This window comes from Emydura macquarii, unplaced genomic scaffold, assembly GCF_026122565.2.
Source record: "Emydura macquarii macquarii isolate MOO-44397 ecotype Brisbane River unplaced genomic scaffold, CSIRO-AGI_Emac_v2 contig_573, whole genome shotgun sequence".
Classification (NCBI taxonomy): Eukaryota; Metazoa; Chordata; order Testudines; family Chelidae; genus Emydura; species Emydura macquarii.
In genome coordinates this window covers 996,760-1,021,197 of record NW_027130710.1, presented here as the reverse complement: position 1 = coordinate 1,021,197, position 24,438 = coordinate 996,760, and the positions used below count along the sequence as shown (strand labels likewise).

Below are 24,438 nucleotides of genomic sequence, written 5' to 3'. Positions count from 1 at the left end.
TACCCCGGAGACGATCCTGCAAACGTTTATGTGCCTGGATCACTTCACTCCACATGCTTTCAAAAGCCCTGCTCGTGTGTAGCTACGCACACAATGATCAGACCACCTTGCTCCACAGCCGTAGATCTTCAAGCGCTTACAACAGGCAGTATCGTGCCCATTTTACATATGAGAAAACTGAGGCACGGGACGGGAAAGCCCGAGGGTCACCCAGCATAGCACTGGCAGATCTGAGCCTCAGCCCGCTGCTACTAGGCCTCAAGACTTTCCTGAAATTAAAGGGAAGAAAATATTCACCTTTCCTGCCACGGGATTGGACCTGCAGCCATTTGTACACAACGCTTGCCACTGAGCCACTGCACAACTGGGTCGTAAATCCACACGTGACCAAATAGTTGTTTCCCTGTCACGTTCTTGCAGCGGTGGATTCTGCGGGGTGGTTGTAGCGCTGGGAGGCACAGCGGTCGCACGCAGAAAGATAGATGGGTGTCCATTTACTGCTCTGAATTCACAGCCGAAGCGTCAGAGTCGGACCCCGGGCCCCGGATGTATTCCTGCCGCCTGCGTACCACGTTCAGCTCCTGCAGCATCTCGGTTTTCATTTCGCACCAGGAAGGAAACGTCCAGCCTGCGGGGTCGTGAAGCAAACCTTGAAAACGCGTGAACTGTGAGATGGCGCTGCCTGCCTGAGTCTGCAGAGAGCCTGAAGCAAGAGCTGTGAACGCCGCTCTGATCTCAGCAGGGTGTGGACTCAAAAGCCCGCTTAAATGTCCGCGTGAGGTGTCCCAGGGCGGATCCTTCGAGCGGTTGGAATGGGGCAGGATGAACGCTCACGGGTGGTGACGGCTGAAGGGAAGAACAGAAGAGATGCCCAATAGCGGGAGAGAGAAACAGAGCAAGGCCAGGAGCGAAGCCGAGGCCACGTTGCTACCTCCAGGCCACGTTCTCCCCCTGATCTCTGTGCAGCTCCCTTTGATGTCAGCGGTGGCATCTGACCATCTGCACGGCACAAGATTTGCAACCCCAAACACTGCCGTGAGTCCAGGGCCCTGGACCACAGCCACGTGCCTGGTTTGTAACCGACCAGGCCCCTGGTGGTCTGGGCTCATTGGATTGTCCCAGAGCAGCTGGTGGTTTTCTCAGCTGGGGTTGGAGACGCATTATTTACGTGAGGTCCAGTTTGCCTGCAGGCGCATAGCGAGCTGGGGACAGGACCCAGCTGTGCCGTGTCCTCTTACCCGTGAGAGGAGCAGCCCTGGTTCACAAGCCCGGAGCCCAAGGCCTGTAGCCACAGCTCGGGTCCGGGGGGAGCAACCACCCCCATTGGCAGCCCCTCAGTCTCCTGCTCAATCTCCAGCCCATGACCTTTCTGCTGGGGCTAGCACGGAGGGGTGAGCAGTGCCAGCAGGTCCCCTCAGGCTCCCTTCACCCAGCAGCCCAGAGCCGAAGTTTGGAGCCTGAGCTGGGGCATCTAATCCAGGAGCTGGATCCACGGCAGGACCCTCGGCCCAGACCATGGCATCCCCACCCTGACCTTTGCCGAGGTCAGGACTCGAACCTGCGACACAGGGCTATTCCCGAGGGAGGGGGAAGAGCTGGTTAGTGCAGCCAGGCTGGGCCCCGCCCCATCAGTCAAATGTAAAACCCCGCCCCTTCGCAGGGAGCTCCGCCCAGGAGGAGCCAAGCCCTGCCCCTGTGCCAGAAGCCACACCCCCATCCAATAGAGCTCCGCCCGAACTGTCCCCTGCGTTCTCTTGTGAGGGGGTGGAGTGGAGAGTGGCCGGGCCTTCGGCCCGTGCCGGCTGCCGTCGCTTCGCGCGGCATGGCGGGAGTTGTAGTCCTGCGTGGGAGCGGGCGCTCGGGAACCACAAGTCCCGTCGGGCCTTGCGCGCAGCGGGCAGGCGGCGGTCAGCTGGGCGGGCGCGGGGGCGGGGCCGGCCTGGCCCGTTAAAGGTCCGTGTGGAGGCAGTGGCCGCGGCGCTGTGGGGCCGGGACCCGGGGGTAAGTGGCGCCCCCTTCATCTCCCTCCCCTCCTCCCTGCCCCCCGCGGGGCCGAGCCGGGTGTGGGCCTGGATCCCGCCTCTTCCCTCCCTCCCGGGCCCCACATGGCTGGAGCGGGCCCGGACTCCTGGGTTCTCTCCGGGCTCTGGAAGGGCAGCAGGGTCCAGTGGTTAGAGCTGGGGGGAGCCCGGACTCCTGGGTTCTCTCTGGGCTCTGGAAGGGCAGCAGGGTCCAGTGGTTAGAGCGGGGGCAGGGAGGAGCCCGGACTCCTGGGTTCTCTCTGGGCTCTGGAAGGGCAGCAGGATCCAGTGGTTAGAGTGGGGGGGGAGCCCGGACTCCTGGGTCACATTCCCAGCTCTGCCACGTTGTCTCCTTGTGGCCTTGGCGCCTTAGTTTTCCTGTCTGTAAAATGGATCCGTTTCCGCCCCCCCCGGGGAAGCTGGCGAATTCCTTAAGGCGCTTTGACGGGCCGAGCACCCCGCTCCCTCACCCTTCGCTCGCTCGCGTTATTAGAGCTGGCAGCAGGATCCTGAGCGGCTGTAGGATTTGCCCGGCCCTGGGTGGGCTCTCGCGGGATGCTTTCCAGGGTGGAGGCAGGCCGTAACAATGCCGGATCTGTGCGTTGTCTCCAGCCCGACTGGCAGCGAAGGCAGCATCCCCCCTCTACGCGATGTTCCAAAGGCACAAATCTTGTCTCCACTCACCCCTCTGCTCAGGTTACATCTGGCGTTCCAGATACCAGAGCGTGCAAGTTGGTACATGGCAAGGAAGCCAGTCCTATTAATCATGTCAAATGACTTACAGGCTGCTTATCTCCAGGCCGGCCACTGCCCATGGCTCCATCTGGTCAGGCAAGCTTGCCTCTGGCTTGGTTAATTATCTAATGAGGTTGGCTTTGCCCCAGTGGGGCAGACTCAGTGGGTAGCCACTCTCCATGCAGCGCGTCCCTTGCCCCTGGGGTCGCTGGCAGGGAGCAGGTGCTGTTTTGCATCCATGCGGAGGAGCCAGGACGTCTCTGCAAGCGCCGGTGTCTCTGCCGGGTTCCGGTTGAACCAGATCTGTGTAACCCAACCGTTAGGGACTGGTTTTGCTGGTGCAATGCTGAAAACACTGGGAAACCCGGCTTTGCTGGGCATAAATGAATAAAATGTCGCTCTGCCTGTCCCGTGGCCCTTAGCCAGAGGCCAGGCCATATAACCCTGACAATGAGGGGACCGGGGATGGGACGGTTTGAATTGCCCGAGGCTAATCATGGCTGCTGGGTGCGGTGGAAGGGGAGCTGTCTCTTCAGGTAAATTTCCACCCCCTCATGGAATCAGATTGGAAAGACGCCAGGGACTGGCTGGCCCCGGAGATGGCGTTACTGTTTCACCCCTAGACGGGCTCCCTCCAGGGCAGAGGGGGATGAGGAGAGCGTGCAAGAGAGAGAACGGCTCTGCATCTGCACGGGTGCAATGGCTGAGCTGTGTTCTCCGGGGCCGTCTAGACAGCCAGAGAGTCCCACGGCAGGAAGGAGCGAGCTAAGGACAGTCAGCGGCCTTGAACCGGGGGCGCGGAGAAAATGTCCTGCTTCCTTGGCTTTGGGGGGGGGGGGCTGTTGGGTGAGGACTGGGGGGGCTGTGTCAGAATGTGGGACTGCAGCCTCAGTGCAAAGCGGGGGAGGTTTATCTTGGCCCGTCCAGGAGCGAGCTGGCTAGATGTTCAGGGGAAGGCTGGGGGGAGAATCTGCAGCTGTGCCCATGAGGGGCAGCGGAAGATCTGCCCGCTGCCCTCCAGCGACGCTTGCCGCGTGTCCCGGCGGCGTGCCGTGGGGCTGCAACGTCGGGACTTGGTCGTGCCAACGGGGATCGCCAGCGGGGTAGCAGAGGGGGGCTGTGCATCGGCTAGAGCTGGGGGGCTGCGAGCTTCCCCTTAAAGAGGAAAGCGGTCCTGACCTGAGGAGGTCCGAGGCAGCTGGCCCCTGAGCTGCGCATCAGTGGGTCTGGCTGCTGCTGGTTGACGCCTGCTTCTTTCTCTTCCAGGCAGGTGTCTTGTGATGGTTCTGAGCGGAGGCCTCGGGTTGTAGCTGGTGCCCACCCGTCCCCCCTTCTCCCCTCCCTTCCCTCCTCGTCTCGGAGTCTCCCCCCCCCCCTCCCCGCCACATGTTCCGGACCTGGACTCGCTAATGACGGCCTGGATCATCCTCCCCATTAGCCTCTCCACCTTCTCCATCACCGGGATATGGATCGTGTAAGCAGCCGCTTCCCTCGGGTTTGTGCATTGACGGGCCCGGGGGGCTGGCTAACGAATGGGGCGCGCCAATAGCCCACGAGGCTGTGGGGCTGGTCCACGGGCCGCCTCCTCTGGCAGCCTGAGGTCAAAACCAAGGGACTCTGGGGGGGCAGCTCTGTGGGGTTCTGGCGGTTGGCCATGGGGTCGTTCTGAGATTTCCTTCGTGATGTGGCAGGGTTATTTCCTTGGTGTAAATGGAAAGATGTGGGGAGGGGAGGGGACTGGGGGGAGGGACCCCAGGAGAATTACTTGGGTGATGCAGATACCTGTATTCCAGTGCCGGGGGCACCGCTGGGTCCGCTCCGAGCCCTGCCCGCCCATGATCAGGGCACCAAACCGCAATGAGCTGTGTGACGGATCATCCTCCGTAGCCGGGACCCCTTAGCTGGGAGCCACAGCGACCTGCGGGCCTGGCCTAGCTCCATCTGCCGAAATGCCTCTCGCGTCAGGGCGTCCCCCTGGCTGCAGCTGCTGGGGTGGCCCAGCCGCCTGGCCTGGGTCTGATGCGGGCCGGGGGGGCAGAGGGTTATTGCACGGCCCCTGGGTACATGGGGGTGGCTGCAGGTTCCTGCACGTGTTTGACACGTGGCGTCTGCTGAGTTTGGCTAACGGGGAGGAAAATCCCCAGCCCCCCCGGCTTTCCCGGTCCCCCCTTCTCCCCTCCCCCTCGGCGCCCCCCCCCCCCGCTTCCCAGCCCCCACACAGCCACCTTGACAACAGCCTGACAGTCCCGCTGTGTCCTTACCTCACCTTGCAGTACCAGGCTCCAGCCACTGGGGGGGACCTTGTCCTCATCCACACGGGCAGAGCCCCAAAACTGGGGGGCTGCCAGGGGCGGGGGGGGGGGCAGGACCGTGGGGAGGGGCTTTGCAAAGCTGCCCAGTGAACAGACAGGAATTCAGACCCTCGCCTGCAGGTCACCCCCTGCCCCATAGGGCCGCCTTCCCCGCCTCCACCGGGGGCAGGCCTGGCTTCCTGCCTGCCTTCAGGGACTCCGTCACCGCCCCTCGGGGGGCCGCTGGGGCGTGCTGGGTGCCCAGAGCCGCTGGCAGTTGTCACCCCGGGGCGCTGGCCGTGAAGGCGGCAGCTTGTTAAAGGCAGAGAGGTGGGACCGTGCTGGAGACCGCGACCGGGGGCTTGCGTAGTAACCTCGGGGGTTGTTCAGAGCCCCCCATATCTCACCAGTGCTCTTGGGGTTGGGGAAAGCCCCCCGCTCCCGGCACCACTCGGGCGTTGTGGGGACGCGGTGCCGATTTGGCCCAGTCTGGCGCGGCTGGACAGGCCCGACTCAGCTCTGCCCAGGAGCAGCTGGGGAGTCTGCTCTGTCTCCCGCCCTCCGAGGGGTGCAGGGGGGGCCCTGCCGGGGCTCAGCACCAGCCGATGGGAAGCAAGGCCTGGTGAGCGTGGGGCGGAGCCGGGGCAGGAGTGGGACCCTAGCGCCTGGTGGGGACCAGCGCACAGAGCCGCCGGGCCGGTGCCCCTTCCCGCAGGGCCCTTTTCCCGTGCCCGGGAGCCCAGGCAAACTCCCTCCTTCTCCTTCTGTTAGCCGCCCCTCTGTTTGCTGCTCAGCTGGTTCGCAGCTGGCTGCCTTTTATAAGGCTGGGGCAGTTGCCCCCCCCCTGCTCTTATCCCTCAAAGCCCCGCCCCCGCAATTAGCCCCACCTGGATCCAATCAATCACTCAAACAGACAAACCCCCAACTGCCAAAATGGTGCCTGTAACTGCACCAGTCACAAGCACCCACCCACAGTCAGCTGTACTTGCACCAGTCACACACCTGGTCTCCCAGGTACTCCCCACACAGCTGCACTCACTTAGCACTCACCTGAGACAGCTCCCAGGCAAACTCCCTCCTTCTCCTTCTGTTAGCCGCCCCTCTGTTCGCTGCAGAGTCCTCCACTTAGGAAGAAAGAATCCCATGCACAGCTATAGACTGGGGACCGACGGGCTAGGCAGCAGCTCTGCAGAAAAGGACCTGGGGGTAACAGTGGATAAAAAGCTGGATATGAGTCAGCAGTGTGCCCTGGTTGTCAAGAAGGCCAATGGCATATTGGGCTGCATTAGGAGGGGCATTGCTAGCAGGTCACGGGAAGTGATTATTCCCCTCTATTCGGCATTGGTGAGGCTGCATTTAGAATATTGTGTCCAGTTTTGGGCCCCCCAATACAAAAAGGATGTGGACAAGTTGGAGAGAGTCCAGCGGAGGGCAACAAAAATGATTAGGGGGCTGGAGCACAGGACTTATGAGGAGAGGCTGAGGGAACTGGGCTTGTTTAGTCTGCAAAAGAGAAGAGTGAGGGGGGATTTGATAGCAGCCTTTAACTACCTGAAAGGGGGTTCTAGGGAGGATGGGGCTAGGCTGTTCTCAGGGGTGGCAGATGACAGAACAAGGAGCAACGGTCTCAAGTTGCAGGGAGGGAGGTCTAGGTTGGACATTAGGAAAAAGTTTTTTACTAGGAGGGTGGTGAAGCACTGGAATGGGTTACCTAGGGAGGTGGTGGAATCTCCATCCTTAGAGGTTTTTAAGCTGCGGCTTGACAAAGCCCTGGTTGGGATGATATAGCAGAGGTTAGTCCTGCTTTGAGCAGCGGGTTGGACTAGATGACCTCCTGAGGTCCCTTCCAACTCTAATATTCTATGATTCTATGATCTCTCCACCGACACGTTTCTGCCCTGGAGTTGGGGGGCAGGATCTGGGCGGTGTGGACGTTCTTGGGGCGGACCGGCAGAGCCGAGCTGTGAGTGGCTGGAGCCCGGGGAGGATGGCTTCTGGGGGCGCTGGCCCGGCAGGCTGTTGAAGCGAAACAGCTGAGGGCGAAGGTCACATTCCTTGACGTGGTTCCTTGGCTGGCTGGGGAGGAGATACCAGGACAATCAGAGCATCATGCTGATGGGGAAAGGGGGGGCTAGGGAAACTTGGGGAATGCTGGTAACTTTCCATCCCCCCCACCCACACACACACACTCCTCTGGCTGACACTTCCCGGGCTTGCTCCTGCCAGAGGTGACGCAGCTGGGAGCATTCGAGGGGAAGCTGGCTCGGCCCTTGTGTGTTGGCACAAGCGCCAGGGCGCTATTTCCCCTCTGCCCCTAGCTCGCAGGGGGCACTGCCCTGGAATGTCCCACGGCACGTGCCCTGGTGCAAAGCCCGTTCCAGGCCCGTTCCGCTCCCCAGAGGAGCAGCGGATCTGCTGCGCTCAGGCCCCCCAGGAACTCCCTGGAGATAGCGCTGACGCTGGGGGGGGGGCAGCGTCTGACAGGGAGGTGCTGAGAGGTATTTGGAGAGCTCCATGCCCCCCACAGTCCCGGCAGAGTGGGAGCCAGGGAGGGGAGATCCCGGCGGCTGCAGGTGGTGAAAGGAGCGTCCCGGTGTTTGCGACCCAAGCCTGTTTGGTGGAAATTTACCCGGGTGGGCAAAGACGGTCGCTCGTCGGAGCAGAACCTGGCACGCGCCAGAGAACGGTTCCCCCAGCAAAGCGTCTGAGCGGGGCAGGGCGCTGGCTGGTGTCCTGGGTGGGATCTGCAGTGGGGTGGGCAGAGGTAGCTGAGCGTTTGGCCCCGGTGGCATAGTGGGCAGGGGCCGGCTGTCCCAGTCGCTCCTGTATCCCCAGGCGAGCTGGATGCAGATGAAGGTGGGGGGTTCCCGGGGGTAGCGGCTGTGGATCGCAATGCCAGGCTTCGGGCACGATGCCATAGTGGGCGGGCCCCGTCTGGAGGTGGCACCATCCCCCAGGGCCCAGCCGTGGGCACAGGACGCCTCTAAAGGGGTCCTTAAATCGGACTCCCTTCCTCCAGGGGCTGGGAGCTGAGGGCCGGGGGCCAGGTGGGTGCATTGATTGCCCTGGCTGGGTTCAGGGGGGTGACGCTGGCTCTGCCCCTCGCAGGTACGCTATGGCCGTGATGAACCACCACGTGTGCCCTGTCGAGAACTGGTGAGTTCCCTGGCGCTGGCACTGCCAGGCAGCCCCGCCCAGCCGCTTCCTTCCCAGCCTGGCTGCAGAGTCTCCGCTAATTACAGCGGCTAATCTCTCTAACGAGCTCCACCAGGCGCCACGGCCAGCCGCTGCGCTCCGGTGCCCAGGCCTGGATCCCTAGAGATGCCCCTGGGCTGGGGGGCAGGGGAGCACGACAGGGGGTGCCCAGAATGGCCCACAACACTGCCAGCGAGGTGGGACCTGGCTGCAGCTGTGTTAGAAGGGCCCATTGGTGGGGGAAACGGTCCCTCTGTGCCACCCGGGGGGGGTGCCAGGGCCTATGGGCCGCCTGGAGGGAGGGGGGCATGCCCCCAGGCCCCCCGGCAGGGAGTGGTCCCCCCGTGTACGGCGGGTACTGCCCAGGGCTGGGTAATACGGACTGTGTCTCCGCTCTGGGGAGTGGCGGGGCAGAGCTCAGTTGCTCCTGCCCCCCACACTCCTCCCCCCCCCCCCAGTGCCATCCCAGCCCCTCTCACGCCCCCCCCCTTACCAATTGGTTTCAGGTCCTACAACGAGTCGTGCTCCTCCAGCCCCGCCAAACACGGCTACCCCAAAAGCTGCTGCACCCTGGAGGACGTCCCTTTGATCAGGTGGGGCTGCGGGGGGGGGGAGCTTGGCACTGGGGATGGGGGGGCTGGGGTGAGCGGCCCCCGTTGCGCTAGGGGCTGCCCCGAGGAGGGAACACGGTGGGGCCGGTCGCGCCGATGTCCTGATGTGGGCACCTGTCCGCTGCCAATGGCACCGGGCACCCCCCAGAGCGCGGGATCTTCACCGCTCCCCCCTGCCCCACGTATTGCTCAGGGCTGGGGGGCGGGCGCCCCCCTGGCACCAGGCGCTGCTTTGCTGGGCTCTCTGGAAATCCTGGGGCCCAGGCGCCCAGGGCCCGTTGGCAGCACGGGCTGGACTGAGCCATCGCCAAGCCGCCCCCCCACCCCGGCCAACCTCGCCTGCGTTGGGGGACGGCGTCACGTCCCACGCAACCTCCAGCCAGGGTGGGCACCCGCGGGCCTGGTCCCAGCCTCCGGAGGGCATCGGCGTAAACCAGCCAGCCCCACCCCCCCCACTCCGAGCGTCTCGTTGAGTCCCGTGCGGCGGGGGGGGGGAAGCAGCGCACCCGTGGGGCCTGGTGTGCTGTGTGCAAGGGAGGGCACAGCTGCCAGGAGCCGGGGAGGGGAGGCAGGTGCTGGATGGGGGTCAGCCCCAGCCCCCTTTCCATGGCCATGGAGGGGGGCCGTGGCACAAGGGTGTCTGTGTTGGTCCAATCCTGACCGCCTTCTCCTCGCCTCACAGTAAGTGTGGCACCTACCCCCCCGAGAGCTGCCTCTTCAGTCTGATCGGGAACATCGGGGCTTTCATGGGTAAGTGCCTGCCCCACGGCGGAGCCTGGCCGCTCTCCCGGGGGCCTGTTCCAGGGGGTGCGTTTGCGGATCCGGCTCCACAGAGGGGACCCCTCGATGTGTCCCTCCCCGGCGCCACCTCTGCAGCCACGCGGGCAGCAGATCCCCACCGGGGGGCGCTGTGGGGGGCTGGGGGTGAATGGGCCTGAGAGCAGGGGCAGGGCCCAGCCCCTGGGGAGAGGCTGTCTGCGGCACTGGCCTGCTGGGAAAAGGCTTGGGGTTTTTCCCGGCCGTGGCTGGTTGCTGCGGCTGGTTTTGTGGTGGTCTCCTGCCCCCCGGCCTCGCCGCGCGGGGGGTGTCCCGCTGTGGGGCGGAGCCCCCCCCCCTGCTGACGACCCGTCTCTCCCCAGTGGTGCTGATCTGCTTCCTGCGCTACGGGCAGCTGCTGGAGCAGAGCCACCGCTCCTGGGTCAACACCACGGCGCTCGTCGCCGGCTGCACCAACGCCGCCGGCCTGGTCATGGTGGGCAACTTCCAGGTGGGCTGCGAGGGCTGGGCGGGGCGGGGGACCCCGGCACCTGGGTGACCCTCAGCCTGTCCTCCCCGGCTATGGGAGGGGAAGGGGGCAGATCCCAGCTCCCCAGGAGGGCTGGGTGAGAAGAGGACCCAGGGCTATGGGGCGACAGGGAAGGTGGTGCAGAATGGGGGGGGGATGCAGAAGCAGCGAGCCCGGGTCTGGGGGCAGGTGTGCAGCCTCCGTGGGGTGGCTAGACGGGGCTCGGGGGGGCTGGACTGAACCAGGCTTGTGGCTGTCCCTCCCTCCGCCCCAGGTGGACCACGCCAAGTCCCTGCACTACATCGGGGCGGGCATCGCCTTCCCCGCCGGGCTGCTCTTCGTCTGCCTCCAGTGCATCCTCACCTACCACGCCGCCGTCAGCGCCCTGGACGGCTGGATGGCGCACCTCCGCGTCTCGCTCACCGGCCTGGCCTTAATCTCCCTCGTTCTCAGTATCCTTCCGGCCGGGGGAGGGGATCCTGGGGCTGGGGGGGCAGGGGGTTATAGAGCACCCTGGGGGGCACCTCCTGGGTACAGGCTGAGTGGGGGGCAGAGAGCTGGGGGAGGGGAAAGCTCATATCAGCTGTGGGGGGAGCCTGCAGTCAGTCCCCTATAGGGGGAAGGAAAGGAGGGGGGCCGCTCCAAATCAGGGCGGGGCTGCGGGGGGGCTCTGACTCCGCCCCTTGCAGAGGCCACGCCCAACGGGTGCCTTTCCTCAGCCGGCCCCCAGGCGGCGTCTTCTTCATCCACCAGAGCCCCCTGCTGCAGCACCTGGCGGCCGTCTGCGAGTGGGTCTTCGTCATCGACATGCTGCTCTTCTACGGCACCTTCGCCTACGACTTCGGCGCCGTCTCCACCGACACCCTGGTGGCGGCGCTGCAGCGGGCCGGCAGCCGGGGCTGCAAGTCGCCCGGGGCCAGCAGCACCTCCACCCACCTCAACTGCACGCCCGAGAGCATCGCCATGATCTGAGCGGGCCGGGGCCCCCGCCCTGCCCCGGCTCGTGGATTTTTGTACCAAAAAAACAAAAAAAGAATTTTTTAAAAGGAAAACACAGTATTCGGGCCCCCCCCCCCCCCCAGCAGTGCTGCCCCCCCCCGGCGGGTGCCAGAGAGCCCGGGGGTGCTGCTGGCAGCCTGTTCCCACCAGGGCTGGCTCCTATGGGCCTGACTCGGGCGGGGGCCCCGAACCCCACCCAGGCACTCTGCAGATAACGCCCCTGCCGCCGGTGGCTGCTCTGGGACACGTTCCCTTGCTCAAGCCTTTACCCCCCCCGCCCAGGAAGGAGGGGGGGTGACCCCCAGCACGGGGGGTGGAGGGGATTCAGGGAGCTGTTTCAGGGGATCCCCCTGTGCTGCTTCTCCTGGGAACAGCAGGCTACAGGGAGGGTGTCCCCCGCCCCCCCACTCCATTAACTCATCTCCTTCCTCTCCCGGGGGGAGGGCAGGGACATGGGCAGGGGGCAGCCCCCCCCCCCCCCCCCCCCCGGGCCCGTTTCCCACCCTCAAGCCTCTGCCCTGGTTTCTGCGGGTAAAACGTTTTGGTATTTTTAGTACTTTTTTATATCTATAAAGTGTGGCTGAAGCGCAGTGGATTGGAGCAGGGCTGTGCGGTCTGGTTCCTGGAGGGGAGAGACGGCGCGGGGGGGGGGACGGGGGCCCTGATTCCCTGCTGGGGGGGGCAGGGCTGTGCTGCCCACAAAGCCAGCCTCGGCCATGGGGGGGCAGGCCCTGCTTCCCCCCGTTGCTCAGGATGACTTGAGGCTGGGGGGCTGCTCCCCCTCGGCCATAAGCGCTGCCCCAGGGCATCCGTGGGGCCTATCCAAGCAGGGCAGCCCTCTCCCTGTGGCAGTGGGGCAGAGGTGTGTGGGATCCAGCTGGGCTGGGGTGAAGGAGGGTGCCCCCCACCTGCCAGCTCTTTGGCCTGCCTGCCCCTGCCCCCCTCGCTGAATGCGCCTGCCCCAGGGATGAGCAGAGAGCCCTGGGCCAAACCTCCCCCCCCTTCCCAGCAGGGCAGCTGACTGGAGGCGAGGGGCTGGCAGGATAATGGGGGGTATCATGCGAGTGGCCCCATTAAATGCAGGCTTTGGGGGGGACACAGCACCACCCCCCTGGCTCAGGGAGACCCTCCTACCCCAAGCTGCTCCGGGCCCAGTGTGGTTGGGGGGGGGGTGCAGGGGATGCTGGGGCTAATCAGCAATGGGGGGGGGGGGCTCATCCACCTGAGGGACACCCCCACACACACACCAACCCTCCCTGTACCGGCACCGTGCTGTGATCTCCCTCGGGCCTGACCCGCTCTCAGCCAGCACAGGGCATGCTGCAGCCAGGGGCATGGGGACCTGGTGGCAGCTGCTGGGGGGGGCTGCCCCTATGGGGGGGAGAGGGAGAGGTAGGGGGTGGAGTTCAGCCCCAGGCATGCTGCTGACACGGGTTCCATCAGCCCCACGGCTTCGTGCCCAGCCCCCTCCCGTATGGGAATGAAAGACAGCCCCTTCCTTTCCCCACCCCTCCATTCCCCAGCAGAGGTGACTCCACCCCACATACCTCCCCCCTTGGAAACTGACTCCCAGCCCCATTTGCTCCCCATGGATGCCCCACAAATGCTCTGGGTCAGAGAACACAAGGGCTTTAATAAGCCTGGGGCGATGGCAGGACAGAGGGGTGAGGGGTGACAGCTGCCCTATGGGACGGGGCAGACCCTGCCCCGGAGTGTAGAACGGAGCCAACTTTCCCCCCACAATCCATCACGCCCACGCTGGTGGGTCACGGCCCCCCAGCCCCGAGAGAGCAGCCAGTGGCCAGGCGGGTGTCCAAGGAAAGGGGGGGGGGGGCCCCTCCAGTCATGTGTACATGGCCCCGTGCAGATACTCCAGCCGGTGGTCTCGCTGCTGCAGCCGCACCTGAAAGAGGCAAGGGCAGGCAGCGGTGAAGACGCGCGCCCCCCGCCCAGCAGCTCAATTTTCAAATGCGTGGCCGCTTGGTGTTAACCATTTAATTGCAGGAACCGGGCCTCTCCCTGTGCCCCCCCCCACATTGGTGCCCCCCTCCCCCGGCTCCCTGCAGGAGGCAGCGTGGTACCAAGCGCCCACCTTGTCTTTCTTGTACGCCTCGTACTCCGGGTCGTCCGTGGGCAGCTCGTGGCGGCACAGGGGGCAGGAGTTGGTCTGGGGAGAGAAGGGGAAGCGTGCTGACGCTCCGTCTGCCCAGCCTGGCACCTCCACCCCACAGCAGCCCCTGTCCCGTCGGGCAGTTCAGCAGAGGGTCACCCCCGTTGTCTCTGCTCCCCTCCCCAGCAGGCTGAAACAGCCTGGGTACAGCCGCCGGGGGGCTGGCCACAGCCAGGGTAGCGGAAGCATAGCTGGCCCCTCGGGAACTGGGACCCCCCCCAGCTAGCACGTAGGAAAGGAGAGGGAGGGAGTCCCCCCCACGGCACCTACTTTCCCCAGCCAGGGCAGGATGCAGCCCGAGTGGAAGAGGTGTTCACAGGGCATCTTTCTGGCACCCTCATCCTCCTCAAACTCCAGCAGGCAGACGGGGCACTTCAGCCCTTTGTCTGGGCAGCCGAGACGGGGAGAAAGAAAAGCATCAGCCTCATCGGAGCCGGAGACCCAGCCCGTCCCGAGTGCCAAGATGGGGCACTAATCTGCCCCGCGGGCAGGGAAGCAGGGACCCCGAGGAGCCTGGCCGGGCATGGGGCAGCCGAGAGTTACACCGTCGGCATTTCAACCCCGCACACCTGGGGCCAAATCCGGTCACAAGGGGCAGAGGCGCCGTTGGGCACAAGGCAGACCCCAGCAGAGCCCGGTCCCGACCGCTCCCCAGGGCTCGAACTGCCCAGACCCTTCCCGAGCCCTGACTCCCGGCGGGGCTCCCTCACCTGCCTGGGCGGGCGTCACCCGCACCGTGGGGAGGCTCTGCACAGCCCGCCTGGCGGCCGGCGGGGGCAGCCGGTGATCCCAGTCGGTGAAGTCCACGGAGGCCAAGTCGATCTCCTGCCCACTGAAGAGAGTCCTGGGGGGAGAGGCTGGTCAGTGGGGGAGGGGAGGGGGCCAGGTGGGGGGAGAGCAGTGGGGGAGCCCAGCTGGACCAGGCAGCGCCCCTGCCCCCATCGGGTTTGGGGGTCCTGTGGGGTGGCAGGGGACTGTCTGGAGGGGCTCGCCCAACACTGGGGACACGCCCCCTGCCCCGCCCATGACATGCCCCATGCCACGCCCCCAGCCAGGGAGACACGCCCCTTCCCCACCCTCATGGGGAGACACGCCCCCTGCCACACCCCCTAGCCCTGAAGATATGACTCCTGCCCCACCCCCAGGGCCAGGCGAGACACGCCCCTTCACTGCTGGGAGACACGCCCCTTCCCCACTCGCTCTGGGGAGACACGCCCCTTCCTCGCTTGGACACGCCCCCAACTCCGGAAGAGACACGCCCCTTCCCCGTCTGGACACGCCCCCAACTCCGGAAGAGACACGCCCCGTCCCCGTCTGGACACGCCCCCAACTCCGGAAGAGACACGCCCATTCCCCACCCCTACTGGGGAGACACGCCCCTTCCTCGCCTGGGACCCGCCGGGCGGCCCCGCCCCGCACCTGGCGAGCTCCAGCAGCACGTTCTCCCGCGCGCGCTCCGCGGGCTCGCCGGGCTCGCAGTTGTGCTCCTCGAAGTAGGAAGCCATCGGGGCCACTGAGTGACTCGGCCCGACGCGGCCCCGCCCGCGGCCAATGGCCTCCCGGGACCGGCCCCGCCAGCCAATCGGCGCGGCTCGGGGGGAGGCGGGGCGGGGCCGGACGGGGAAGTCGCGGCAGCGCTAATCGCCGATGGGCCGGACGCGAGTCATCGGGACGCGCCGTGGGAAGACGGGCGGTGATTGGTGGAGCTGGGCTGAGCCGGGGGGGGGGGGCACTGCCCGGGGGGGCGCTCGCGGCCGGGGGGGGGGGGGCCTGCTTGGGGGGCGGGGCCCTGCTTGGGGGGTGCTGGGCACTGCTGTGGGGAAGCTCACGGCGCTGCGGTTCCTGCCCAGCCAGTCCCCCACAGCGGAGGTGGGGCTGGGACCAGCCTGGTGTGGGGCAGGCCCGGCTGGGACCTCGCCGCACTCAGCATCATTTTCTCCCGCGGTATCAGGGACTCCGCACCAGGGCATCCGGCTTCTGCCTCGGCCCCTCCCCGCCCGCCCGCTCCCTCCTTCCGCCCCAGGTCATTATAACCCTCGATTTTAACTGTCCAAGGGGGGGACACCCCCGGCCAGCGCGGCCCCCCTCTAAGGCGAGGCAGGGAGGGGGTCTGTCTCCTGCAGACCCAGGGGGGCGACCGGACAGCTCTGATCACTCATGAACGTTCAGAGACTTTTGCCTCCAGGGCACCGCTTTTCAACCGTCCCTCCATTGCGGGCCCCTCAAACAATTCCAGTGGAAGTGTGGACCCCTTTGGGCATCTTGGAGAGGGTCTCTGGACCCCCACGGGCCTGCAGACCACAGGCTGAAAATCACAGCTATAGGTCAGCGCTTCCAGTCCAGCCCAGGGTGGGAATGGCTGGAACGCTTCCCATTGTGCTGGGTGCTGTACGTTATGGATTAGGTGTGTTATGACCGCTTAGGAGCCACCGTCACGGACGGACCCCATTGTCCCAGGTGCTGTACAGATCCAGGACCAAGAGACGGACACGAAGAGTTAACAATCTACATATGAGATGAGGCAGACCCACCGAGCCGGGCGCACCAGGAAACCCCGAGCGGGTACTGGCATGCGGCCATGGGCTCGGCCCACCCGCAACATAACTGCTGTCACGTGTGTCAGAGGCATGATGGCAAAGGAGCGTGCCAACCCGTGCTGCGAGCATCCATGTCTGACTCTCTGTCTGTTTATCCGTCTCTCTGTCCACCTTCATTTGTCCCTCCCCCGCAGCCATATGGACCAACTGTGACCCGTCCGTCCCAGGGCAGCCACCTGAAAATGCCAAGGTCAGATCAGGCTGTAAAAGGAGAGCAGATTCTCCCAGCACCGGTGGGTGGCACTGAAGCCAGACTTCCCAACCAGCCACAAACTGCACTTCTGAATCCCACAGAAGCCAGTCCACAAATGCCCACAGCCCCCTTTACTGCATTTCAGCTCTAGGCTCCCAAATCAGCCACTGGGTCCAGTAAAGAGACCAGTTGTTTAAACTCTCTGCTCTTTACTACAAAGGTTCCCTCTGACCCCAAGGGGTCAGCCACAGCACCAGAGCAATATGAGTTTGGATCTTATCTAAAATACCACGCTGCTGGCCAACCCTTTAGTAACCAACACTAAAGGTTTATTGTAATGAGAGAAAGAAATCATGAGAGAAATGTTAAAGGATTAAAGCAATCAGATACATACAAATGATTGGAAGTCCATATACGTCAGGTTCCTAGAAGAATTGTGGAGTTGCAGGCTTGTATAGTCCCTCTGGTGTACGTCCAGTACCTGGATGGGTCTTAGTCCTTTGGTTCAGTTGCAAGTGAATTGATCCAGAGGCAGGTATATGAACAGGAACAAAGGCAAAATGGTTCCTCTGGCTTGATCTAATTTACCCTCTGTCTTTGGCCATGCGGCCTGTGAAAACTTACAGGAGCTAAAATGGAGTCTGGAGTCACATGGGCCAATCCTGGTGACCCTTCAGGTGTGCTGCCGGTGGAATTTCACAGGAAACAAAATGGAGTCCAGAGTCACATGGGCCAATCCTGGTGACTCAGTGGTGATGCTGGCTTCTCCCCCAGGGCCCCTTGCACCTGGGAATGTCTTAATGGACCATTAAGCAGGTCATTGCTCTGCAGCCTTCCTGTCTGAGATGTTGCCCGGGCAGCCCAATGTGAAATGCAGATATAGCAAATACATCCATAACTTCCACTTCCCGTATCACACACGAACACAAGTGTTCCCAGCTGACTCAGCATATTGCAGTCTTTCTAACGGTACCTGACATGGCAGATCTCACGCGAATATTTATCATTTAGACACACTGATGTTAATATGACAACTGCCCCCCCGCCCCCCGATCTAACCAGCATAACACCAACAAACCTGGGCATTTTACCCTTTACTAAGCCCCCCGCAGCGGGGCTGACGTGACAGGCTGTGGGACTAGGCAGCGAGGGCGTTACACTGATCGGGCAGGTCTGCGGACCAGTTCTACCGGAAACACGCCCAGTCCACTTCAAAAAGCACAGCTGTCCGCAGAGGGGTCCTTTCCTCCCCCCTCCGACTAACTAAAGCCTAAGGCACTCGTGAGCATTTATCTCACCGACCACAACCACTGCAGGAACCACAGAGGCCTTTTCCCAGGCGCTGGGCTGCAACCGCAGAAGCGCTAGGGGCTGTTCACACCCCTGTGTTATCTCCAGATCCTTTGGGAGCCCCTGGCTGCCCGGCTGGTTTGTTGTGACGGCCCCCTCCCCGTGGTACTGCAGGGTTGCGGGAGCTGATCATAGCGGGGGGGATCGCACGTCACAGCTGGGCTGCACGCACTGCTTTGTTATTGTAGGGTTGCTTCTGGGCCGATTATTAGGGGGTTGCTATGGTAGGGCTGATCACTGGAGCTGGGCTGTCAATATCGTGTCCGGGTGGCATGACTCATCTGGGAAGGGAACTTTCCTAATAGCTACGGAAAAACCCCAGCTCCAATTCCAGCCCCTGCAGTCTCCTAGCGCAATCTTTGCCCTAAAGTAGCGTCCGTACTCCACTGAGCCCAGGGCGGCTCTGTCCCTTCACTCATTCAGTTCAGCTGAGGGGTGACCGCCCGGCTCTCGGCAGCCTGGTTCCCGGCCCTGGGCAGCGAGAGCCCCAGAGTCACGGCCAGGATGATCAGCACCACGACCGCCACCAGCACCCCCACCAGGATGATTTTGTACTTCCTGTTCTCCCAGCGCTTCTTCTGCGCCACCGTCTTCGTCGTCTTGCTGAAGGTTGAACTCTAGGAGGAAACAACACGAGAGCCATCAAGGGGTGGCCAGGGACACAGCTCCCAGGAAACTCAGCCCAGGCTTCAGTTTCCCGTTGCTCAATCCCTGTACAGGCCGTCACCTGTAATGCTGGTTAGATCACTGCCCCCTGCTGGCCGGAATCAGAACTGTGCGGCTGTGTGTCATTGGGCCCGTACTGCTAACGGGAATTCTCCTTTTGGCCCTGCGGTGGTCTTGGATTCGCTCGCCCAGGAAAGTGACAGCACGAAGCAGCCCCGTCCTGTCCCCCACTGTCCCTCCCCCCGCCGTACCATGTTGCGGAGCTCATCCGCTCTGTCATCCAGGTCGCTGAGCTTGACCTCGCGGTCCAGCACCTTGGAGTAGTTGTTCAACATGATCTCAGTCACCTCCTCCGCCTCCTTCTGGCATCGCTCCAGGTTCTTCTCCGCCTGCCGGGAGGACAGGGTTAAATACAGGGTGGCCACGCTTCAGCCGGGTGGGGGGCAGAGGGCTGGCCGTGTGAACCCAGTGGCCTTCAGGAGAGGGGGCAGGAGCAGCTCACCTGCTGCAACCCCTGGGCTCACTTCTGTTACCGCGACCTGCAGGGTGGGGGAGGAGAGGGGAGCCCATTCCCCCAGGCGTCGCAGTGCCACTCAGCCGTGGCCCGTCCGCCCCTCCACAGATGGGGACCCACAACCCACACCGCCCCCCGGCACCCTTTGACCCACAGTTTGGGAAGAACTGGGTTAATCCCAGGCACAGCGGCAGCCGATCCAGGGACCAGCCAAGTCCTTCCTTGTGGTCTATGGAGGGAATGATTTTGGATGCCAAGCGAGGGTGGGCGGGCTCCCTTTTCCCCTGAGCGTGTTGTAGTTAGCTCTGCCTGTGGTCTCCCGGGCACTGCACCTTTAAATCCCTTAGGGTCCCGCTGGCTGCAGAGACATGGCCGATCTACATCCACGGAGACTTGACTTATGTTCTTTCTTGCTTCCTTTCCCCTTTAATTTTGAGCCATGTCTCCTGCCCGCAAGGCCCCGTTTGCTCTGTGCTGGGCATGGTGCAGCCCCCGGGGAGAGGGGGGGCTCAGAGCCCGCTTTCTCCGGCACATCCTCCCCGGGCCCTGCCTGCCTGGGCCGCTCCACGAGGACCGGGTGGCCAGAGCAGGAAATAGCCACAAGGACACATTCTCAGAGCAAACAAGCGGATGCCCTCTGCGATTCCCGGAGCTCTTGGCTCCTGGCTCGGCCGGGGTTCAAATCCCCCAGGGAAATCTTCTTACAAAGGAAGGAGAGCCCAATCAGGGAATGGGGAGGGCCCGATCCAGCCCCCGCCTGCATCTGAAGCTGCTCCCGTCTGCCAAATCAGCTGGACCAGCCGGAAACGCAAACGGTGAAGTCGAAACCCTGACCACAGATGCCGTGTTTGCAGGATGCGGTGGCCGGAAGTGAAAGCATCTCCGGCTAAGCTCTCAGCACAAACCAGCAACGGCTGGGCTTCGGATGAGAGGCTTTCGCAGCAGGGGATCTGTGTGCTGTAACCACTACACCCCACTCTCCTCCCAGAGCTGGGAATTGAACCCAGGAGTCCTGACTGCCAGCCCCCCGTCTTTCCCCACTATGTCTCCCCCACCCCACTGCCTACTCTGCTTGGAAGAGGACAACACTCAGGGTTCCTCCTGCCCCCAGATTACCCGCAGCAGGTCTGGGGGAGGAGACACCCCTAGGTATTTCGGTCCCAGCCCTCACAAGCCATGGCCCAGGGCCAGCGATGGGGTGGGGGCTGTTTCCTGTGAGGGCCTGAGGTGTCAGGACGGCTGGCTGCTGGAGACGTCCCAGGCACATGGGCGGGGGGGGGACTGCAAGGCGGGTGGGTGGATGTTTACGGGAACCAGCCAAGTCACTATTGTTTGTTCTGGCTCATTTGATTGATGCCCGGAGGCGGCCAGAGCCGGATAAACAAGCCACCAGGGCAGGGAATTCCCAGCCCCGCGAGGGCTGCGCTGGAGATCAGGGGCCCCGGGCTGAGACCTACAAGCTGGGGGTTCAGTTCCAGGGAGCCACAGACTCCCCCCGGGACCATGGACCAGTCACGGCCCTCAGCTCCCCTCGGTGCAAGGGGGAAAACGACTCTTCCCTTGTTCTGTCGAGTCAGCCCAGGGAGAGTGTCGGGAGGTCTGGGCAGCGCCAGGCACAGCACACAAGATAGGGGACTATGCACCCCCCCCCCAAGCCCCTGGGCAGTGAGTGGGGTGCAGTCCCCGCTTTGTTGGGGCCGAGCCCCCGTTCCCAGCCAGGTCAAACAGGGTCCGGCATGCACTGTCGCTTTAGGAGGGGTGTGTCCCGCGTTGCAGAGGGGGAAACCGAGGCACAGAGCAGAGGCGGGACTTGCCCACCGTCACCTAGAGAGGCAGAGCCGGGGACAGCACCCAGGAGTCCCCGCCTGCCAGCACGGTGCCTTGTCCGGTGGGAAAGCACCAAGTCTTACGATGGTTGCTGGGTTGCTTGGAGCCACACGTCCCCAAAGAACTTGGCATAATTTAAATTCCAGGCCCCGCTCCCCCAGCGAAGCATCCAGCCTCCCCGGGGCTGGGCTGAGCCCCCCCAGGAGCCAGCCGGCTCGCACCTGCGCCCAGCCCATTCCTCAGGGTGCCGCGCAACACCGCTCAGTCAGGGCTCCTCGGGCAGGGGGCAGATTAACAGCAAGGGTGGGACACAGGAGATGGCAAAGGGCCCGGCCTAGATGAAGGCCTGGCCCTCCCAGCCCCCCAGGTCGGAACAAAAACCTTAAAAAGCAGAAGCAAGTGAAGCTGGGGGGGGACGGACAGTTCCCATGACCCCAGAACAGGTTCCTTTTTGCAACCACAGGCACAGAGATCTGACCACCTTCCCCAGGGCCAGCTGCAGGTGACAGGCCCCTTGGGCGTCCCATTTGCCATCGCCCCCCACCCCAGCTGGGGGGTGAAAGCTGAGCCCTTTTGCAGTGGGAGGAAGAGGGGGCTGCGCCTCTGAGTCTAAACCAAGACACGGGCCTCTGCACCGAGCTTTCCTGCTTCCTTCCGGAGGGAAGGAGGATGCTTTCCCGACAGCCCGGGGCCGTCTGGGGGAGCCGCCCCTGCTCACGCAAGCCGCCCTGCTGGTTCCCAGGCTGGGGTCCTGCAGCCCGTAGGCAAACCCAGCCATCCCTGCCGGAGCCGCCTGTTTGCTTGGCTGGTTATAACAAAGGGACAGCTCCCCCGGAGGGATGGGGAGAGAGCCCGGCGCTGGATTTACAGCCCAGCACGGGGAGGCTGGAGCCAGATCCCCAGCTGGTGCGCGCCAGGGGTTCGCCCAGGCTGGCGGCAGGATGCCACATCTGGCCCACGACCAGCCAGAGCCGGATACGGAGAAGCGAACGGCCCTTCCTCGGAGGGGAGGATCCAAAGCCAGGAGCAGGGGAGCTGCCGGAACTGACTGCCCCACTGCGTGGGGGTGCTGGGTCACAGGCCCTGCCTCATCTCCCCCAGGAGGGGCTGGGGGCGGGACAGGCTGCGTGGCGAAGCAGCTGGAGCGTTTAGCGACCGGCGCGTGCACCAGGATGGCCACAGGCTTCCCCAGGGCTTGCCCTACAACTGCAGGTCACTGCGGTCTCCTCCAGGGGGCCTGACCCCTGGGGAAGGTGTTTGCAATGGGCGTTTTGGCCCCGGCAAGCTGCCACCCATCTGAGCCTCCCCCGGCAATCCCTCCCCGTGGCCGTGAGCAGCCGCTGGGCAAACGTCCTCCACGCACGCGGGGCCCGTAGATGCTCCGGGGACACAAAGGGGAAACCGCACCCTGGGCTTGTTCACGCTACGAACACATCAGCTGTGGGTGGGCTTGTCCTGGAAGGGTCCCCACGAAGGGAGGGGGTCCCCAGACAGCAAGCTGGCTGTGGGGGAGCAGGGCACAGTGAAAGGACTCCATGCCAGCGAGACGGACAGACAAAGGGCGTGGCGCTCTACCGCCAGCATCCCACACCCCGGGACAAAGTCTGCAGCGTGCAGCACGCAGCGGCAAGAGGACGGGGCGACAGGCACAACCGGAACTGGGGCTTTTAGACTCAGACTGGAAGGTCAGAAGGGCCCAATACGAACATCTAGTCTGACCTCCTGCACCACGCAGGCCCCAGAGCCTCACCCACCCATGCTTGTAACAGACCCTCACCTATGAGCTGAGTTACTGCCGTCCTCAAATCATGGTGTAAAGACTTCAAGGTACAGAGAATCCACCAGCCGGTGAGCCCTGCCCCACGCTACAGAAGAAGGGGAAAAACCCCCAGAGCCGTTGCCAATCTGCCTCGGGGGAAAATTCCTTCCTGACCCCAAATACGGCGATCAGCTAAACCCTGAGCATGTGGGCAAGACTCACCAGCCAGACACCCAAGAAAGAATTCTCTGTAATAACTCAGAGCCCAGCCATCTAACATCTCATCCCAGGCCACTGGCGTATCTACCACCAGTAGTCAAAGACCAGTCAATTGCCAGACGAGGCTGTCCCGTCAGACCATCCCCTCCAGAAATTGATCAAGCTCAGTTTTGAAGCCAGCTAGGTTTCTTGCCCCCACGGCTCCCCCCGGAAGGCTGTGCCGGAACTTCACTCCTCTGATGGTTAAAAACCTGCGTCTAATTTCAAGTCTAAACGTAAACTGGTGCCAACAGCCGGGCAGATGCTGAGCTCAGGATGAGGCCTGGCAGTTTCAGCTCAGCCGGCGCAGTCCCTGCAGGGTGGGGTCGCTTAGCCCAGCATAAAGATGCCTTACGCCAGCACCAGCTCTGCCCAGATGGGGAAACGGACCGGCACAGCTTGTCCGGAATCAGCAGCTCGCCCGAGCTTCCCGCCGGGACGCTTTGTTGCAAATTAAAAAGTCGCTTTCCTCCCCTTTTATTGCACTTTGGGAGCCCGCTGCCAAGATCTAAAGCAAGGACAATTTTGCTCCCTCGCTGGCTTTCACAAACCCTGAGCCGGCCAGGACAAGGGATCTCTGCCAGCCTGTCCAGACACACCCGTCGGCTCAGCCCTGACGCACTTTTAGAGGAAGTGGAAGGGGGCTGCAGAGAGATTTATGTATATATATTTTATTTTTAAGGAGGTTTGGGGGGGGATATGGCAGGGAGAGACACCAGGCTCAGGTCTGGGGGGGGGCGTCAGGCAACCTGACCAGGTGGAGACAGGCCAAGGGCTTGTCCACATGAAGAAATTTAGGATCTACAGTGACGCTGGGCTAACATGCCCCACTTCAGGGTGAAGCCCTTTTCTTGGTTTAGCACTCAGGAGACATGGGCTGCCTCAGAGAAAGGCCCTTCAGACCAAAATCAGCACGGCCACATGCGGGTTATAACCCAGGAGGCAGCGTTACCTAGTGGATAGAGGTCTGGTCCCAGCTCTGCCCCTGAAGTTCTGGGTGACCTTGGGCATGTCACTTCTCCCCTCGGCGCCTCAGTTTACCCACAGTTAAAAGGGGATAAAGACCCCGATCTTGAGAAAGCCCAGGGGGTTGTATACCTCTGCAGGCAGATCCTGCCGGTGGAGATTCGGCAAAGGAACCGGCATCCCCTCGACCTGCTCTCTGCACGCAATAAACCACGGCTCCCCCGTGGGCCCAGAACAGACACGGGGCAGCCCTGGCCAGGGAGGGCGTTATGCCCAGGCCTGAGCTGGTTTCAGATCATGGGTTGTCCTAGTGCCACTGGGGTAGACAAAGCCTCGGTTCACTCCCCTTCGCTGGCAATGGGTGGCGGAGGCAGCTCAAAGCCCAGGGCCGTGTGCGGGTGTCACTTCGCTCAGGAGTCACGCCGGTCCCATGGGGGCCGGGCAGGAAGGAGCCCGCGCAAGACAGCACCTGGCCTGCCACACGGAAACAGGGGGCGACATGGAGGGGGGCACAAAGCTCAGTTACGGGGGAGGGGCAGGCCCCGAGCTGGGGGGAGGAGTTGGGGGGGTCAGGCACCGAGCAGCTCCATGTGCCCCCCTCCATGACCAATAAGGGGAGAGCCCCCCCCCCACACAGCCCGCGGCAGGCCCCCAGCGCCCCGGGGATCCGTGACCCCGCAGGGCCCCCACTGCTGAGGCCACCCCCGCCCAGCCCCGCGCCCCTCACCATGGCGCCGGCTCCCCCGCTCCGGATCCGGATCCGCTCCGCCCGGGTGCGCGCTGCTCCGCTGGGGGGTCCCCACCCCTTGCTCCGTGGGCCTGGGCGCTGCCGAGAAGTCGGGGCTTTCCCCGGGTGCGGGATCCCCCCCGGCGGCCGCCTGGCTCCGTCCCGCTCCTGTCCCAGCCGGCCCCGCAGCTGACACCGGAGACGGGAGGCGAGCGCAGCGCAGCCGGGCTGGCTGGGGGCCGGGAGGGGCAGGGCCACGGGGGAGGCGCCAGCC

General features: G+C 63.7%; 3 protein-coding genes across 4 annotated transcripts; 1 reads left to right on the top strand and 2 right to left on the bottom strand.

The window, feature by feature from the left end:
- Positions 1–139: 139 nt before the first annotated feature.
- TMEM150A (transmembrane protein 150A) lies at positions 140–12,266 on the top strand. The gene is made up of 8 exons (XM_067540307.1): positions 140–2,001; positions 4,023–4,230; positions 8,156–8,203; positions 8,749–8,835; positions 9,536–9,603; positions 9,993–10,120; positions 10,413–10,590; positions 10,869–12,266. The coding sequence occupies exons 2-8, from the start codon at positions 4,166–4,168 to the stop codon at positions 11,108–11,110; spliced, it is 816 nt and encodes a 271-aa protein (XP_067396408.1). The 5' UTR covers positions 140–2,001; positions 4,023–4,165; the 3' UTR covers positions 11,111–12,266.
- Positions 12,267–12,750: 484 nt separating this feature from the next.
- RNF181 (ring finger protein 181) lies at positions 12,751–14,885 on the bottom strand. Of its 2 annotated transcripts, XM_067540309.1 has the most exons (5): positions 14,727–14,885; positions 14,018–14,151; positions 13,578–13,693; positions 13,230–13,304; positions 12,751–13,040 (listed from the first exon to the last, which is right to left on the bottom strand). In XM_067540309.1, the coding sequence occupies exons 1-5, from the start codon at positions 14,810–14,812 to the stop codon at positions 12,981–12,983; spliced, it is 471 nt and encodes a 156-aa protein (XP_067396410.1). In that variant the 5' UTR covers positions 14,813–14,885; the 3' UTR covers positions 12,751–12,980. The 2 variants fall into 2 exon arrangements, with proteins under 2 accessions (XP_067396410.1, XP_067396411.1); XM_067540310.1 differs by lacking the exon at positions 13,578–13,693 and having other exon boundaries at positions 14,727–14,884.
- Positions 14,886–16,404: 1,519 nt separating this feature from the next.
- VAMP5 (vesicle associated membrane protein 5) lies at positions 16,405–24,396 on the bottom strand. The gene is made up of 3 exons (XM_067540260.1): positions 24,165–24,396; positions 18,365–18,502; positions 16,405–18,064 (listed from the first exon to the last, which is right to left on the bottom strand). Exons 1-3 carry the CDS (start codon positions 24,165–24,167, stop codon positions 17,867–17,869), a joined length of 339 nt encoding a protein of 112 aa, XP_067396361.1. The 5' UTR covers positions 24,168–24,396; the 3' UTR covers positions 16,405–17,866.
- Between the last annotated feature and the right edge of the window lie 42 nt (positions 24,397–24,438).